Genomic DNA, 19,572 nt, shown 5'->3' with positions numbered 1-19,572 from the left:
AAATGCCGAAGGCACCCAGATTCTCGACGACATTAAACACGCTCATCAACATCATCTGTACGAGCTGAAGATCGGAAACCAAGCATTTGCTAGTAGCATAGTAACCACCTATGAAGCATGGATACGGACAAGACACCGGACACGACACGGACACTGACACGCCGACACAGTTAATAATTTGAAAAAGTGACATATTTTAGTGTAAATATAAGTGTCGGTGTCATGTTGGTGTCGGACACGACACGTGTCCGACACGGGACACGCCTAATTGGAGGAGTGTCGGTGCTTCGTAGGTAACCACTATGACCAACAATTCTTGGTTCTGAGGGCAAATTTATTATACTCTCCATACCAAGGTTAACCGAGAAACTCAATGGAAAGTCTAACATGAAACAATCTTCTCCAACAACCTCGGTCAAATCTTCAATAGGACCCATTTTGATGGCTATATTGATTATGTTATTCCACAACCTTTCGGGGCTTCCATACATAGGCTGTAAGCCCACAAGATCATTCTCTTTATCGGTAATAAAAATGACAAGATCATCCTTAGCCAATACCAGATTGTTATAAACGTTGGCTTTGCCAAAATGCTGTTTTGGATACTCAACACACATTTCAATCAGCAGCGATATCTCCTCATGAGTAAAGTGACAAGAATCAACAACTCCATGCTTCATCAGGTTGTCCATCTCATCAACCACATTAGATGTATCATCAGCCAGGTTATAACTCATAACCATGAGATATCCTTTGAGGAACACATGCCTCATGTTAGGTCTAGCGAGGAGACGCTAATGTATGCAAAATCCTTGTTTGTTAAGCTCGAGAACTGTCACAACTGGAGAAAGGACAACAGCGGACCTACGACGAGGTGAGGTCCAGACATGTAGTACGGGTGCAAATGCGATAAGCCACACAAATACATGAATACACCAAACTGGTATGGTATAATATTAGAACATTATGGTAAACATTTCGTATAAAAAATTTCAACACATATTGTTTTAAAAGACAAATAAAAGTATGTATTATAGTGAATTGCTCGGGGGAGTCCTCGCGAGACGGAGGGTATGATCTCCGTCCCCATCATCACACTAGCATGGGGGACTTTCTCTCCCATCTCCGCAAGAAATAATTATCCATATATGTATCTCCAAACAAAGGGATCTCCGTTTTATTGATGAAATTGACATCCCTATGCAACCAAGTTTCCTTGCGCATTTTGATCATTTATCTGAAATTACTTTCATAAAAGACATTTTCACAATATAACATTATTCATTATTCAAATACGTATTTAATAGACATTTGTTTCTCTTCCTCCTTGTTCCTACGTCTAAATTAAAAGTTGTTTTGGAAACATGTACCGTCAAATTATAAGTTATAAGTTATTTTACGATAACATTAATATTATTATTTCTATTGTATCCTTAATTATTTATTACTTTATCTTATTTTTATTTACGTAAAATAACCAAAACGATTTATAATTTAAAATGGGAGATTAATATAGCAATAATGACCTAACATTATTTTCTTGGCTAAACTGCACTTTTCGCCCCCTATGTTTCAAAATGTTTTTGGCCCCCTATTAAAAAAAATAGTAATTTTGGCCCCTTTCATCAAAAAATTGCTGAGAAGACGCCATGTGTCCCAAAAAAGGGATCATAATCGCAACTTTTTATAAAGATAACGGGTCAAAAAGCATATTTCCCTTATGTTAGGAGGTCAAAAGAGCATATTTCTCTAAACATAGGGGCTCACTTTTGCCATTTTTTTTAATAGGGGACCAAAATCACAATATTTTGAAACTTAGAAGGCGAAAAGTGAAGTTTAGCCTATTTTCTTTGTAAAACAAGAATAAGGGAAGGTAAACATTTCCTAAAAACGAGAATAAGGTGACATAATTTTTTTTCTATGACAAAATAATTAATTTATATTTTTCTTGTTTTTCAAATTTTATGAGACCACCACAAAGTCTTTGTCCAATGAGATTAAAAAGTTTTGAATTTTTAACAAATATTTACACACGAGAGATGACGTGGCAACCTTTTATTGGATGACACACGTTGCAAGAGTTCATTCCTTCTTCATAAAACAACGCCATTTTCATCCCCCGCAGATTCATTCATCAATCTACGATTCTTCAACAATGGCAAAACTCTCATTCATTGCTGTAACTATCTTTCTCTTCAACAATCTCATCCTTTCTCACGCTCTCTACGGTTCTTCCTCACCTGTTCTTCAACTCACTCCTAACAACTTCAAGTCCAAGGTTTAATATTTTTTTCAATTTTTCATTGACCCAGTTCGTGATCCCACTTTTTTAGCTTGTTTTTTCAAATGGGTATTGCGTAGAATTGTTAAATTTTGTATCTTTATGCTGGGAAACTATCTGGGTGTTTTGCATTGGAATTTTGCTATGTTGCTGTATTGTGATGTTTCTGTTTCTGTTGATTGTAGTTTAGTGTGTAAAAATGGTTGATTTAATGGTTCTTGGTTTTGTGGAGATACAATTTTTTGATTTGTGTGATATGTAATGTAACAAATCTGTTGATTCATACCATTGTGCAAGTATGTGTTAATGTTGTGTTTTATCACCTGAAAAAATCAATAGGTTTTAATTCATATAAAATCTTATAAAGATCTTTTAATTCATGTGTTAATGTTATGCTATGAAGCACAGCCACCCTTCGGATTAGGTGTGTCCGGGTGTCGGACAGACACATTGACACCGACAATTTCGTTTACATGGAGTTAAGTCACTTTCTAAAATTATTATCGGTTTCCATGTGTCAGTGTCCATGTCCATGTCGTATCAGGTGTCTGTGCTTCATAGATGTTGTGTATGTTTCGTTTTGTGGTGAGAAAAATTGATTTTGTAATAATTGATTCTGTGAAATTGATTATCACTAAAATTTAGTTGAAGGTAAAGGGATTTTATGTTTTGATAGGTTCATGTAAAAGTGAGGTGAACATTAAATTTGAGTGTAAAAAACAATTCTAGAATTAGAAGCTACAATTTCCAGCTTCAAGTAGAATCTATTTTGGAGGCAAAATCAATTCTACTCTAGGTGAACCAAACATGTAAAATTTAGTTCTACACCTTTAGAGTCAATTTTGGCTCCTCTAAAGTGAAACCAAACATACACATAATCTTTTGATCATTAAGAACGTTTCAATTTAATCATAACTACTTCTAAAGTCACACATATGATTGCATGTGATTCATTGCTGTAAATATTTTTATACTAACTAAACTCAAATTATCTCTCAAAAAAAAAAAAAAAAAACTCAAATTAAGGTCTGTTTGGATTGTCTTATTTGAACTTACCTATTTACATAAGCACTTATAAGACTGTTTGAGAGAACTTACGAAAATTGCTTATGACGTGTCCATAAGTTGTTTTCCTCTTATTTTCATAAGCTCTTCAAGATAGCTTATGAAAACAGTCTATAACTTGTATGAAAACATTTTGATTTTATTTTATCTTTTGTTATAAAGATAAATTAGACATACACACTTAATTAAGTTCTTTATCCAAACAGTCTTTTAATATTATTGTATTATGATTGGATTTTGATATGATGAAATACGAGCCCCTCCCCAAGAAAATATGAATAATTTTTATGAGTTAGCCTTTTCTTTGTTTTATCTAGTTTGTAATGCATCAGGTTTTTATGGGTGCTATTTTGAATAACGACAGGTTCTGAATTCAAATGGAGTTGTTCTTGTTGAATTCTTTGCTCCATGGTGCGGGCACTGTAAGGCTCTGACTCCAATATGGGAGAAGGCAGCTACTGTGTTAAAGGGTGTAGTTACTGTAGCAGCACTTGATGCTGATGCTCACCAATCTCTGGCTCAGGTTTTCCATTGTTCATTTCTTCATTGCTCAGATTCAAAATTTAAATTTTAATGACATATATTAAAGGAAGACTATGCTGCATGTGTTGTTTTCATCTTACATTTAACCTTTATGAATATGAATATGTGTTATTATATGCTTCACACTTTTCTACAATGTACACTAGAAATACATACCTTTGATGGACCACACACGATGCAAAACATGGTACTGAACCTGTTTAGATTGGTTTATTCGAGTTAACTATTGAAATAAGTAACTGTTAGACTGTTGGGGAAAGTTTATGAAAACTGTGTATGACATGTTCATAAGCTTTTTTCAGCTTATTTCCATAAGCTCTCTAGGATAACTTATGAAAACAGCTTTAGGCTTATATGAAAAACAGGTCGAATTTGTTTTATCTTTTGTTATAGAAATAGTTTATACATTAACACCTATATGATAAGTGCTTAATTAAGTTGTTTATCCAAATAGGGTCAAGTGTCCTCCTATAACTATTTTAAATATGTGGCATATGATTAATTCGACGTCATCATTTTAGATATAAAATTGTTTGATGTTTTAAGGCATGTTCAAGATCCTACCATGCTTGACATATTTTATATCATTATATTTAAAGTTTTTCCTTCCTTATATTCCTAGTCTTCCATTTCTATGTAAAGCAACCAAAGAATATATTACACTAACGAATAAGAATATGTTTGTTGAGATTATTTATTTTCCTGTCTCTTACATGACATCTGTTACTGTTTGCACGATGAAATATTTATTCATCTAATGCTTGTAACTTTCTCCTGTTATGATTTACATGTTCGGCTATTTTCTTCATTTATTTTATTATAACTGTTAATTGCAAAATCTGAAAAAATCATTTAGATTTTTGTGTCTTTTCTTAATTCCCTTCAGGAATATGGTATTAGAGGATTTCCAACTATAAAGGTGTTTTCACCTGGAAAACCACCAGTTGATTACCAAGGAGCCAGAGACGTTAAACCGATCGCAGAATTTGCACTTCAACAGGTTTGTTGGAATCTCTTGGGACATTTTAACATTTTTTCCCCTAAAGTTTCAATCAAATATTTCCAACATGTGTAGTGTTACAATTTGGATTTTGGATAGAGTAGATAGATGTCTTCTTTTTGTGGAAAACAACAATTTCTTGTACTTCTATGAAAAATTACTCCAAGTAAAGGAGAATTTGATCAATAACTTGAAAGGGAAACTTGCAACACCACTTGGTAGTGTACAAAATTTCAGCAGAGTGGGAATATTATTGTATTGGGATTAGGGTTGACTGTTAAGTGGCTACTACTTGTAATATCGTGTGATTATAGTTTATTTGCATGTACAGGTAAAGGCTCTTTTGAAGGAACGGTTAAATGGAAAAGCAACAGGTGGATCAAATGAAAAAAAAGAAAGCACCGCTTCTTCTTCGGTAGAACTAAACTCTAGTAACTTCGATGAATTGGTTATCAAAAGCAAAGAACTTTGGATTGTAGAATTTTTCGCACCTTGGTGAGTACTTCCTATATTTCAATTATTTATTACCTGACTGAACATGTAATTCTACTTTCAGATTTGCAGTTCTAAATCTAATTACAACTTTTGTCTTTTTTTATTTCTCAAAGGTGTGGCCATTGCAAAAAATTAGCTCCTGAGTGGAAAAGAGCATCCAATAATTTGAAAGGGAAGGTTAAACTGGGTCATGTTGACTGTGATGCTGACAAGGTAAGCTTATGGAGTATATCTAATCTCATAGTAGTTGATAAAAATTAGAATCAGTTTTGTCAAATAGCGGCTATAGCGTAGCATAATTTTAACAAACTGCTATTTTTTACTATCTGCAATCGACAAAACTGATTAGTACTCGAAAATCCATTGGTTGTTTGATCAAGATGATCTCTACCTTTCTTTTCAATTTATTTATTACAATTATTATTAGTGTTCAATATTAACCTTTTTATTCTGCCTTTCGGTTTATATTATTCTGATAGAATATATTTTTGTCAGTCTCTGATGAGCAGGTTCAATGTTCAAGGATTCCCAACAATCTTGGTATTTGGAGCCGATAAAGATACTCCAATTCCTTACGAGGGTGCTAGAACTGCAGCAGCCATCGAATCATTCGCACTAGAGCAGCTGGAAACAAATGTTGCTCCTCCAGAAGTGACAGAGCTATATAGTCCAGTGAGTGTTTGTTCTCCTGCAAACTTTACTTGATTGTACACTGATTTGAAAGAAAGAATATAAGATATAAACATAAGTGTTGTCTATAGGATGTTTTGGAAGAGAAATGTGGTTCTGCTGCTATCTGTTTTGTTTCCTTCCTTCCCGACATTTTGGATTCCAAGGCTGAGGGGAGAAACAGATACCTTCAGCAGTTATTAACAGTTGCAGAGAAGTTCAAAAGGAGTCCTTACAGGCAAGTAAAATAACATTTTGCGTACAGTTCATACTTTAACATCACTCTATGACTGAGTTAATCTTTCAAATTTAACTTTTGGTTTATACTATTGATTTTGTAAATTTAACATCACTCTATGACTGAGTTAATCTTTCAAATTTAACTTTTGGTTTATACTATTGATTTTGTAAATGCTTTACAAACATGTTTAAATCAAGATAAAAGGCAACATGCATTGTTAGTGTAAACTAGTTTTACACCAATGTGAATCCTACATGTTGCAGTTATTTTTAAATTGCGGTTGTAAAGTGTACTTACATGGAAATATAATGGGTTCTCATTGGATGTCAGTGTAAAACTATTTTACACCAACAATGCATGCATCTTCATCAAACTCTTGAATCAGTCTTTGCTGATGAATGATGCTGAACGGTTTTTGTTTGAATTTGTGTCTTGAACAGCTATGTATGGGCAGCTGCCGGTAAGCAGCCAGATCTTGAGCAGAAAGTTGGTGTTGGTGGGTATGGTTATCCAGCATTAGTAGCCTTGAACGTTAAGAAAGGTGTTTATGCTCCTCTCAAAAGTGCTTTTGAACTTGACCAAATTATGTAAGTCTATTTTTCTAATTTTATGCTAAATAGTTCGCGCTTTACTGAAACGAACAAGTGCTTGAACATTATTGATTTATTTTCTTCAGAGAATTTGTGAAAGAAGCTGGACGCGGAGGCAAAGGGAACTTGCCCCTAGGTGACACTCCTCCCACCATTGTAAAGACAGAACCATGGGATGGAAAAGATGGAGAAATAGTTGAGGAGGATGAATTTTCTCTTGAAGAACTCATGGGAGAAGATGCCTCGACCAAAGATGAACTATAATGAAACTCGCAAACAAAGTGTTACAAAATTAGTCCTGAAATCATTACCAGTTTTATGCTATAGGAAATGATAGTATGTAGAATATTAAAGGGAAATGTGTGGTCTTAAAGATGATTATCCTCACTGTTTTTCGTTTTTTTCATGTTCGGAATTAAAGACTAGTGTAGTGATGAGTAATCTTTTGAGGAGCATCATGTCATTTAGTGGTATACAAATACCTCAGGAAAATGTTGGCATGTTGTTATTTTCATTTTTCCCATTAATGAACAACTGATTGAACATTAGTACGTTATGACCTGGTTCTTTGGATCGTTCCTCATTGATCATAGCCGGTTGTGTGGTTGTGTGCAACACACAACACTTTAAACTATACTCTTCTATTTCTTGTATTTTTGAAGTAGCATAGTGGCTTGAAACTCATCAATTAAGGTGAATAAGTGGGGAATTCGGAGTTCGAATCTCAACCCCTTTATAATGCAATGTTTGAGCTTTGTTCACGGAGATTATTTATTGAAATTTATATAAATAATATCAAACTTATATGAATCTGCTTCTTGAGAGAAAAAAAACTTATGTACAACCTACATGCATCAGTGAAGTGTTTACAAGATGGCAATCATTGAGACTCATTTCCAATTATTAGTTATTAGAGTTGACAATCATTGATAAAAACTAATAATCAACTTGCTAAAATAAACATCTAGGTAACTCAAACACACAAGTTTGCTTTTCTGTTAATTCCAATGCTATACCTGGTGAAAGACTCGTTAAGTGGAACAACGGTAACTATTCTTGCTTCATTCTTGTCTAGGTTTGCCTGTTAGAGCTGGCGATGGTAGGGTTATTGGAAATAGCGCTGATTTTTATTTATCGGATCTTTTATGCTATATTCAAGGATCATATGACATTCTTCATATTTAGATGATCTCTCTGTATCTTCAGAAGATGGACGCATTTCAAAATTTCTTTTCTAGAGAGTAGTTTGTGTTTGTTTTCTCTTCTCTTTTTCACTCTTAGCATTATAACAACAAAAAAAAAAAAACACAAATGGATTGTTCTTGTTAATATACAAGTTTATACGAAACCTAACCAATGTAATGTCAAAGGAAATGCCCGTGACAAACAGTTTACTGAACAAAGTGATACGAAAGCCTACTATTGACCATTAATCAACAAGGGTAATTATACATTATCCTCCATTGTGACAATTAATCAATAAAATAATCTATGCAAGCTTCATCTTTTTGACTGGTACTACTAATAAATAAATCTGATACTATATGCATGTTTCAAATAAATATAATAATCTTAGATTTAAATAACGCACACTAAATAAAGCTGAATGTCACAGAAACGAATAACATCGTGATTGATTATTTTCGATATAATAACACGTTTTTTTTAGGGATATAATAATAACACGTTGGTGCTAGAATATAATTATAATTCATACATGTATTCATATACTTTAGACTGGTCTTGATCTTGTAATAGCTTTATAATTCATGCACTATATAAACACTTGTGCTATAGTTATATCAATACATACATTCAATCAATATACGACTCACTACATAAATTAAATTGTACTAGTAAGAATATTCAAATATTTCATCAGTTGGAGAGGCAATTGATTACCATGGAGATTGAATTACTTTCAAGAGAAACCATCAAACCTTCATCACCAACTCCTCATCTCAAACTTTTTCCACTTTCTTTAATAGACAACATTTATTTCAGTAACTATGTGCCATTGCTTTACTTTTACAATCCAAACAAGAGTATCGACCAAAATTCAAAAATATCTCACACAGGGACGGATCCAGACTTTTAATATATGTGGGGCTAAATTTTCAAAGAACAATAATACAAATAATTATATTAAAAATAAGTAATAACATTGTTTGATACAATACATTACAATGAAAAAACATGTTCAACACTTGCAGTTGCTACCAGCAAAAGCAAAGTCTGCTTCAAAAGTTAATAAACCATAGCAAATGTGTTGCATTTATTTGTTTCCACAAATTTTGCACAAAGATGTGAAAGTAGATTCGACTTAGCAAATTTTGGATCAAATCGAATATTTGTAACACAATTCTTAAGTTAATGGCGTAACGCCACTTCCGGCACATCTATTAAATCATTTGGATAAAACTTAGTCATCCTCAATAATTTGTTCACATCAAAAACCGCAAATGACTTTGCAGGATTCAAATATAAAACACACTTTAAAAGAGATAATTTACTCATTTACCGACTTGTTCTTTTGTATTATATCTATTATTAAAAATTAAAAAAAAATTAAAAAAAAAGGAAAAGGCATGTGGGGCTTTAGCCACACATAGCCGGTGTATGTATCCGCCCCTGATCTCACAGCTTCGAAAATCTTTATCTCAACTTTTATCTAAATTCTATCATTTTGCTGGTAGGATTAAAGATAAAATTACCATTGAATGCAATGATCAAGGTGTGTTATTTTTTGTCACAAAGGTAAAAAACAATCTTTCAGAGTTTCTTCAAAATCCCACTGAAAAATTGTTGAACCCTTTGTTCCCTGATGAATTACAATGGAAAGACATGGATTGGAGTGCAAGTTTTATAGCCATTCAAATAAACTGCTTTGCATGTGGAGGAATGGCTATAAGTATTTGCATGAGTCACAAAATTGGTGATGCTTCAACCGTTTTCAACTTCATGAATGATTGGGCCACTATCAACCAAACAGGAAGATGGAAAAGAGTTATTAGTATCACCCTTAAGTTTACTTGATGCAGGAGCAATAATTTTTCCACAAAGGGATTTGCCTGTTTTCCCAGAGATTGCGGGAAAGAGAGAAAACAATGTCGTATTTAAAAGGTTTTTTTTTCAACCTGCAATGATCAAATCTCTTAAGGCAATGGTAACTTCTAGTTTCATGCATTCTCCCACACATGTACAAGTTGTAACTGCATGGATTTACAAGCATACAGTTTCAATAATGGGGTTAAATTTCCAAACGGCGTCGTTTTGCATGGCTGTAAATCTTAGAAAAAGAATGGATCCTCCATTGTCGGAAAAATGTGCAGGGAACATAGTTTGCAATTCGTATATGTTGGCAAATAAGAAGGAAATGGAGCTAGATGAGTTGGTCTGCAAAATAAAAGAAGGGTTATCTGAGTGTTGTAACGTTTATCCAAAATTATTTAGGGAGAAATGATAGCGCATCAATTGATGCTTGTTACACAAGCAACAGAAGCAGATTTATGATTCTAGGGTTTATGTGAATTTGTGATTTGTGAATTAGAGAGAATTGAGAGAAGAGAGAAGTTATGATGAAATTGTTATTGATGCTTATGAAAATATACAAAGGAGGTAGCTTATATACAATGTCTAGCTAAGTTGCTTGAAGCACAAGCAATGTAACAAACTCTAGATCTTATTTGCTAACCTCTAACAAACTTGTAACAAACTAAAACAAAGTGTGATTATTCACTGATTGTGATTATCACTAAACTAAACTTGAATTAAAACAAACTAACAAGAAAGAGAACAATAAGATATCTGAGTGCTTGAAGCAAGTTACACAACCTTATTCGGAGAATAAAAATTTGTTTACTTTTAGTAGTTGGTGTAGGTTTCCGATGTATGAAGCAGATTTTGGATGGGGAAAACCAATATGGATCACCACTACTGGTTGTTCTTCAAAGAATATTATATTTTTGATGGATACAATAGATGGAGATGGGATTGAAGCTCTTGTGAACATGAAAGATAATTATATGGCTAAGTTTGAACATGACTTTGAGCTTTTTGAGTATACCTCTCTTGATCCAAACAATGTTAGAGATGATGATTGTGTGAACTGTTCTTGACCTCTCTCAATTCCTTCTTAACATGTGGATCTATATGTATTAATTATTTGTCGATGTGTGGGTTCGCATAAAAGATTTGTAACATATTTCTTCTAAGTCAAGATTGAAATTCTAAAATGCCTTATTTTCTTCCAATTTATCAGTCTTAAATGACTTTATCTAGTGAATACATTTGTTTCCACCTTGATGAAATTAATGGTTTTCCTTGTAAACTTAGTTTCAAGTATTTTCTGTTTGGTATTTGCTTCAGAATAATGAAGAAAATAAGGCAAAACTCCGTTCTTATTCAATATTTGTAATATATTTCTATTTGGTACAAATTCGAAACATATATGCATCCTAATCCTTTCTAGTTTGTCTTCTAAAGTAAAGAGACATGTTTGCCATTGGTGGATTACAAATTAGGGTGTAGCATAAACTATGTTCAATTATGCACCGATTCCATCCTCATGTTTGCTCACTAACATGTCTTTGCCTCGGTGGTATCATCATCTTTTGCATAAACTAACTACTTTAAGAAAGGAAGGAATGTGTAATTAAAGTAAACCCCAGCAGCAGAGGTAGCCAGGAGAATGCAGGTACGAAGGGTGCTCAAAAAGGTAGTGCTGGTTCTACCACGGGAACGAAACTAACGAAGTCTGCAAAACAATCTCTTTATTGTCCTCCCAAGCGACGTGTCACTATCGTTTCTGGATCGTAGAGCATTGAGTGGATGCAAGATCAAAATGTTAGGTGTGTTGGATTTGTTTTTTCTTTTGTTGCGGCCAAGAAGGCGTCTTCTTGTTTGAATAACAAGCATTGTGTGGCACCCACGAGGAGCTAGACTAGACAAGGTGGTGTTTCCCGTATTGATCATAACTTCAAAAATACTTTTGTCAAGGGTAAGAAGATTCCCCTTACTTCCTTGAGGAATATTTGCAAGACTTTTGAGTAAAGAGAGGAAAGAAATGTTAAAGACGCTTCGTCTGTTAACATCGATTGGAAGAATTGGATGATACTCCATGATAAACATGAGATTGTGGTGGAGGATGTTTGGGGAATCAATAAGGCTATCAGGGTAAATGTGTAGGCACCTTGTGACTATGGTGATAAGCAAGTGTTGTTGGACTGGTTAAGTGGAATGTTAGACAATAATCAATCAAAATGTTAATTTAGGTAGAGTTGGTTAAAGTTAATGGAGAAACAAATTAAAATAATGAAATGGGTTTTTAGTGACGATGTAATATCCAATTTCACTTGTGTTGTTGTTTAATGGTCAATGGAGTGATGATACTTTGGATCTCCTCGTGACATAACAATGATATCAAAGTCAATGGTTCAACCAACTCTTGTATCAAAAGTCTTCTTAACAATGGTGGTCAGACGGCATGTCCTGTTGATGTAGTGTCAACGACATACGACGATGCAAGTGTATGTGAATGAAAAAGTTTTCGCTTGGGAGGAAACATATACATATCCATGGTCTGACATTTGATAAGGAGATTGTTGGTATATCAAAGGTGAATAAGAGTCTTACGTTGAAAGAAAAAGTGGATGTTCAACAACATAAAAGTGAAATGACCAATATACCTAATGCATTTCGGATGAAAATATGGTATCAACTTCACTTATATAGTTGCTCAAAACCATGTGATGGCCCCATGACCAAGAAGAAGAACATCAATTCTATTTTATTTTTGAACCTATATGTGTGTTTGTATATTTTGTGTTATAGACTTATAGTCATAGCCAACGAAAGAGAAGTGCAACACATAAAATACCATAATAAGATGTATCACATAAGATAGATATATATGTTGTGAGAACAAATAAAGAAAACATACCATAGAAGGAAGGTCTTGTAATGATATCATTGACAATCTCATATGCATTTGCCGACAAAGCCTTCAATTGTGGTAACTCCTTATTTAGCTTTGATATCATATTCTCCAACTTGGCATTAAATTGCAAAGCCACTCTATTGTATTTTTCATTGCAAGCATGGTCACCAAAAATATTTGTAGCCCTTTCTAATGGGAGACACCCAATAGGAACAAGACCAGTTATAGATAATTTCCTAGCACCAAGTGAGTGTAATTTTCTAACGAAATCCTCAGCAATATCCACTAGAAAATCTTGATATTGTGATACGGTGAAATGAAGTTGTCTTGTTGGGAAAATATAGTAATTTTCAAGGAAATCATTTGTTTTTCATTTTTATATTGTAACAAACTATATTTATATTCTTCAAATGAATATCCCCTAAAATAAAATATACAGCATACATAATATAAATTCTTATATTTTTTAATAATATCAACAACATAGCATTTTTACAGACTAATTTGTTTAAGAATATAATTGTAGGTGAAAAGTCACCCCAAAATTATTTATTTCCTTTATACATGGTATAGAATGAATATAGATTTGATTAAAATTTTAGGTATAATATTTTACACTTTCTTACCTCTAAAAAAACAATATTTGCACTTTTATCGTATTGTAATAAACTATATTTAACTTTTTCAATGATATCAATAATTTAACAAATATAATATAAATTTTTATTTATTTAAATAACACCAATGATATAGCATTTTTATACATAAATTTGTTTATCAACTTTTATATATAAAATAAGATAAGATAGTAGGCAGAAAATTAGGGGAAAAAATTAAATGATTGAGAAAGAGAAGTGGGTTGTTTCCCACTGTGGCCGGCCATAAAATAGGTAGAATTGGTTAAAACCAATGGAAAAACAAATTAAAATAATGAAATAGATTTAGAATTAAAATAGTAACCATGTTTTTGGCTTCAAAATTGCTTAAGAGACATAATTTTTTTCTTATCTAAACGATAAGATATTATATTTTTTTTTTACAAAGATAAGATAGTAGGCTTAAAGTTATGAAATTTAGGTATAGCGGTGTTGATTTGGGATCTGAGAGTGTGATATTCCTCGCGATCTTACGTTCGATTCCCCGGTGTCAATTGAGTTTGCTAATTTAGCTTCTTCAAAATAAGTTATGAAAGTTAGACAAATAACAAAAAATTAAATAATCGAGAAAGAGAAATTGATGGTTGACTACATTGCCCATAAAATTAGGGAATTGTATAGAAAAAATAAAACATAAATAAATAACTGAGAGGATAGAGTAGTGGATGGTTGCCTATAGTGGCCCAAAACATAGGGAATTAGGTAGAATTGGTTAATGTTATGCAGAAACAAATTAAAATGATAGAATAGATTTAATATTAAAATGGATTAATAGCGGTTTTGATCCTTTAAGTATTAGGAAGTTGCAATTTTGGTCCCCTAATAAAATAAAATATAATCTAGCCCCTTAAGTATTGTCCCTTTTTTCAATTTTGATCCCTCAGAGCAATTTTGATCAAGTCAATGCTGATGTGGACGCCACTACGTGTGTAATTTTTTTATTTTTTATTTTTTTTGGAATAAATCTTAAATGTTTGAGTTTAAAGAAACAAGAATAAATTCGATACTTATTGAAGAAATTTTATCCACACACATAATTACATATATGGATCCATATATTAAAGAAGGAAATGAGAGAATTCAAGAACCGAGCACACAATCATCACCGGTATAACTCACTTGACAGAGATAATGCATTATTATATGTAAGGTTTGAAGTTCGAACCTGAGACACTGCAAAAACAAATTCAAAAATTGATTTGGTGATACCGATAACAAAGCAAATGTATCTTTTTCCTAAAATAATACACTTTGGTCAACTGTGTGATTTTTTTTTTTACCAAAAGATACGTTTGTTCATGCTTCATACTAGTCTTAATCTTATAATTTATGCACTATATAACCACTTGTGGTATTGTTAAGGCAGTACATTCAATCAATATACTAGTCATAGCATAAATTGCATTGGTGAGAATATTAAAGTATTTCATGAATTAATTACCATGGAAATAGAATTACTTTCAAGAGAAACCATCAAACCTTCATCACCAACTCCATCTCACCTCAAACTTTACCCACTTTCATTCATAGACAACATTATTTTCAGAAACTATGCGCCATTGCTTTATTTTTACAACCCAAACAAGAGTATAGACCAAAATTCAAAAATATCACAACTTCGAAAATCCTTATCTCAACTTCTATCCAAATACTATCCTTTTGCTGGTAGGATTAAAGATAGAATTACCATTGAATGTAATGACCAAGGGGTGTTGTTTTTAGTCACAAAGATAAAAAACAAACTTTCAGAGATTCTTCAAAATCCTACTGAAAAATTGTTGAACCCTTTGTTCCCTGATGAATTACAATGGAAAGAAATGGATTGGAGAGCAAGTTTTATAGCCATTCAAATAAATTGGTTTACATGTGGAGGAATGGTAATAAGTATTTGCATGACTCACAAAATTGGTGATGCTTCAACCATTTTCAAATTCATGAATGATTGGGCCATTATCAACCAAAAGATAGAGGAAGATAAAAAAGAGTTATTAGTATCACCCTTGAGTTTACTTGATGCAGGGGCAACAATTTTTCCACAAAGGGATTTGCCTATCTTCCCAGAAATGGTGATAAAGAAAGAAAACAATGTCGTATTTAAAAGGTTTGTTTTTCAACCTGCAATGATTAAGTCTCTTAAGGCAATGGTGACTTCTAGTTCCATGCATTCTCCCACGCAAGTACAAGTTGTAACTGCATGGATTTACAAGCATGCCGTTTCAATAATGGGGTTAAATTTCCAGACGGCAATGTTTAGCATGATTGTCGATCTTCGTAGAAGAATGGTTCCTCCATTGTCTGAACATTGTGTAGGGAACATATTTTGGTTTTCGTCTATGTTGGCAAATAAGAAGGAAATGGAACTAGAAGATTTGGTCTGCCAGATAAAAGAAGGGTTATCTGAATGTTGTAACGTTTATCCAAAATTATTTAGAGAGAAAGAGAACAATAATATATCTGAATGCTTGAAGCAAGTTACAGAACCTTATTCCGAGAATAAAAATTTGTTTACGTTTAGTAGTTGGTGTAGGTTTCCAATGTATGAAGCAGATTTTGGATGGGGAAAACCAATATGGATCACCACTACTGGTTTGTCTTCAAGGAATATTATATTTTTGATGGATACAAGAGATGGAGATGGGATTGAAGCGATTGTGAACATGGAAGATAATTATATGGCTAAGTTTGAACATGAATTTGAGCTTCTTCAATATGCGTCTTTTAATCCAAACAATGCTAGACATGATGTAATACCCTCAAAATTGTAACTATAGTTAGCATATATGGCGGTGAAAGGTTAAAGACGGTAAGACTATACGTATCAATAGTAGGTGCCATTTAATTTGGGAAATGAGAGTTCTTTCCCACCATGGGAAAGTTGATCATGTCCGTTATATTAAATAAGGAATATATTCTTATCATACTCTCTCAACCACTAGATTATATTTTTATATTATCTTTCACATGGGTATGTGGAGACATGAAAGAGAGAATGTGAAAGATAGTATAAAAAAATATTGCATAAGTTCATCACAAAATATTGCTATTTTTTTGTTCTTGATCGAAACTACAATCAATTAAGGTTCATCATATACTTTCCATTTTCAAACCAAGCATGTACATATCTTTCAACTTCATACATCCTCATTTTGAAAACATAAAAGGTTTTAACACTAGTTATTCCATCATTTTAAACAGACATTTTTCCCAAACTAAAATTTCAAATATATTTTTTAAAATGTATTTTTCTTTTCTACTCTGAACCGTCTCCTGTTTTTTTTAAAAAATAATAATAAAATAAAATATTTTTCAGGTACCAATGAATTTCTCCAATTTCTCTACATAGTAACTTATTCGAGGGTTCGCATTTTTCTGTGGTAACCATATTTTTCTCTTATTTTATACAACATCCCTATTTTTTGAACCGGATAAATCAGCACACAATCAACAATCTATCTAAGATCGTTGTATTTAAATTAAGTTACTTTAGTGTCCAATTTTTTATTTTTTAAAGAAATCATGTAATCAAAATAGTGCTAAGATGGTAATTCATTAGTTCAATTAATCTTTGGCCAAGTTTAACAAGTTATCATAGGCTCAAAGAGCACTTACTTTGGTATTTATAGATCACCGACTAGAAAGAATCTCACGTTGGCGGCAGAAGTTGGACATACGGTTTTGTGGATGAGTCAACTTTATACCAACTTTCATATCGGCGTGATTGTTTGTTTTTTTACCCAAAGAAAATAGTATAAATAGAGTTGAATGGTTTATTGCTTTTCTTTTACAAAGAATTAGTACACCATATGGCAACATATTTGTTGTAAACTCTCCCTAAGAATTTTAACGTTGTTGCATATTTAAGGCTAGATTCGAACATATGACCTTAATTAAGTTAGAAGAGACTCGCGTCATCTCATCTAAGCATTCTTGGGTTTAGCCTAAACATTAACTATGGAAGTTGGCACTACTTTTTCTAAGTACAATTGACACTATTGATATATTCAAATCAAGATATATTTAAATCAAGTCACTTTAGTGACCAATTTTTTTTTCAAAAAATAAATGTAATAAAAATAGGGTTAAGATGGTAGTTAATTAATTCAATTAATCTTTGGCCAAGTTATACGAGTTATCATATGCTCAAAGAACGTTTACCGTAATACTTATAAATCACTCACTAAAGAGATCTTCATATTAATAATAGAAGTTGAATTCACGACTTTATTAATAAGTCAAAAAAAAAAAATTACCCAAAGAGAATAGTATATAATATAGAGTTTTTATTTTTAAAGTAGTATATAATATAGATTTGAATGGTTTACTACTCTACTCTACAAATAATTAATACACAATATAAAACAACATGTACAAGTGCATACCCCTAAATAAACAAGCATCAAATAGCCTAAACATTAAGCTATGGCAGTTGGCATTATATATATATTTTTAAGGAACAGTTGGCATTATTTTACATTAAGCTGGTTGGCATTATATATATTTTTTAAGGAACAGTTGGCATTATTTTTATTTTTTTAAAGTAGTTTAATGATTAGAATTCATCTTTTTTCAAAGTGAATAAATATGGTGTCGGGGATTCGAACTTCAACCCCTGTATATAATAATGCATGTTCTTGCCAACTAAACTATACTCTTAGAGACTATTTATTACTATAAAAAAGAATGATACGACGTATATGGTTCTATTTACAAGAGACATTTTAATCAACAATAATTGATATATATTGTTGAAAATTTAAACCATAATATGTAAATTTTTATTAACCCAAATATTCCTTATAAATAGGATTTGAGAGAGTAAATCTGAATATCGCGGTTGGTTATTTTCGAGATTTATTATATATCCATCCTTTGTTTGGTTAAGGGAATATATATCCATCCATGTATTTTTTTTTAACGTGACTAGTCTTTTATATTTTCCTAAAATAATAACACTTTGCATATTATTGCTTTGCTCATAAAGGAAGGACGGTTGTCTATTCTTTATGAGTAATGATATTTGAACAAGCATTTGATACAATTTATTTGACAATTTTCATTTTCTCTCTTTTCATTGGTCAAAAACAATGAAGAGAGAAAAAGAAAAAGAGAGAGTAAGAATATAATGTGAGTATGAGAGAGAAAATTGTCTAAAAGTTATCACAAAGTGAATGTACAAATATCATTTCACATTCTTTATTTGTGGCCATTTCTCAAATATAAAATTTGATCATTGGAATCCTTGCTTCTATATACAAAAATAATCCTATTTGCATATAAATTTAGGGAAAATATTGGTGTACACCCTTTTATTTGTACCACTTTTATACCACCTCCATATGGCATTAAGGGATAGTTTAGTCCTTTTACCTCACCATCACTCCTCTCTCAAAATAAAGGATCCAGATCCTCTGTAGTTGAAATCCCTGCAGCCATCTCTGTTATCGGCCGTTAGATCAATCCATTGCTTGATATTACAAATAAAAAATAAATCAATTAAACACGTCATAAAATGTTGTTGAAGGTCCATTGTCTTTTCCACATTCAGGTACTCATCTCACACACTAATTTCTTCAGATTCCGACCTTCAAACTAAATGATGGTTCTATTTTACAGATTTGATATCTTATATGCCAATGAACATGAACAATTTGACTAAATAATAAACATGGTAAAATTCTTGAACAATTAATTTTCCAGAATCTTTTGATTTGTATTCCTTCTAATTGGTTGTTTAGAAATTTGTGAAACCACAGTGTAAAACCAAATTCACAAAGGTGGAAAAATTAAATTAAATTTGAAGCTTGTATTTGTGTAATACCCATTTGGGATTTCAATAGCATCATCAATTTAAAAAAAGAAACAAAAGGAGATAGTAGGCATCATAGAAGAGATAACGAAGAAGGAATTGGGAAAAAGAGGCAAATCTGAATCGACAGTAATAGAGCTGCTGAGATGGCTACCAATGGTGGTGGTCGGGAATCGTGATGACAAAGGCCGCTGGTGGTTGTGGCAGGAGTGGGAGAAAGGGTGAAGGAAGAGAGAGAAAGAGATAAGAGAGCAGAAGCTGTGAAGGAAGAAAGACGGACGGATGAGA

At 32.4% G+C, this 19,572-nt stretch overlaps 2 protein-coding genes and 1 pseudogene across 2 annotated transcripts; all 3 read left to right on the top strand.

Annotated features, from left to right (window-relative positions):
• Positions 1 to 2,099: 2,099 nt before the first annotated feature.
• LOC11434558 (protein disulfide isomerase-like 2-3) lies at positions 2,100 to 7,518 on the top strand. Its single transcript, XM_003616803.4, has 9 exons — positions 2,100 to 2,278; positions 3,711 to 3,869; positions 4,776 to 4,889; positions 5,221 to 5,384; positions 5,498 to 5,597; positions 5,880 to 6,056; positions 6,146 to 6,291; positions 6,735 to 6,881; positions 6,971 to 7,518. The coding sequence occupies exons 1-9, from the start codon at positions 2,156 to 2,158 to the stop codon at positions 7,146 to 7,148; spliced, it is 1,308 nt and encodes a 435-aa protein (XP_003616851.1). The 5' UTR covers positions 2,100 to 2,155; the 3' UTR covers positions 7,149 to 7,518.
• A 1,269-nt stretch (positions 7,519 to 8,787) lies between these two features.
• LOC11425021 (stemmadenine O-acetyltransferase-like) lies at positions 8,788 to 11,023 on the top strand (annotated as a pseudogene).
• Positions 11,024 to 14,920: 3,897 nt separating this feature from the next.
• LOC11431172 (stemmadenine O-acetyltransferase) lies at positions 14,921 to 16,243 on the top strand. Its single transcript, XM_003616797.3, has one exon. The coding sequence runs from the start codon at positions 14,921 to 14,923 to the stop codon at positions 16,241 to 16,243; it is 1,323 nt and encodes a 440-aa protein (XP_003616845.1).
• The last annotated feature ends 3,329 nt before the right edge of the window (positions 16,244 to 19,572 follow it).

Source organism: Medicago truncatula, chromosome 5, assembly GCF_003473485.1.
Source record: "Medicago truncatula cultivar Jemalong A17 chromosome 5, MtrunA17r5.0-ANR, whole genome shotgun sequence".
Taxonomy (NCBI): Eukaryota; Viridiplantae; Streptophyta; class Magnoliopsida; order Fabales; family Fabaceae; genus Medicago; species Medicago truncatula.
This window is presented reverse-complemented; position numbering and strand designations above follow the sequence as displayed.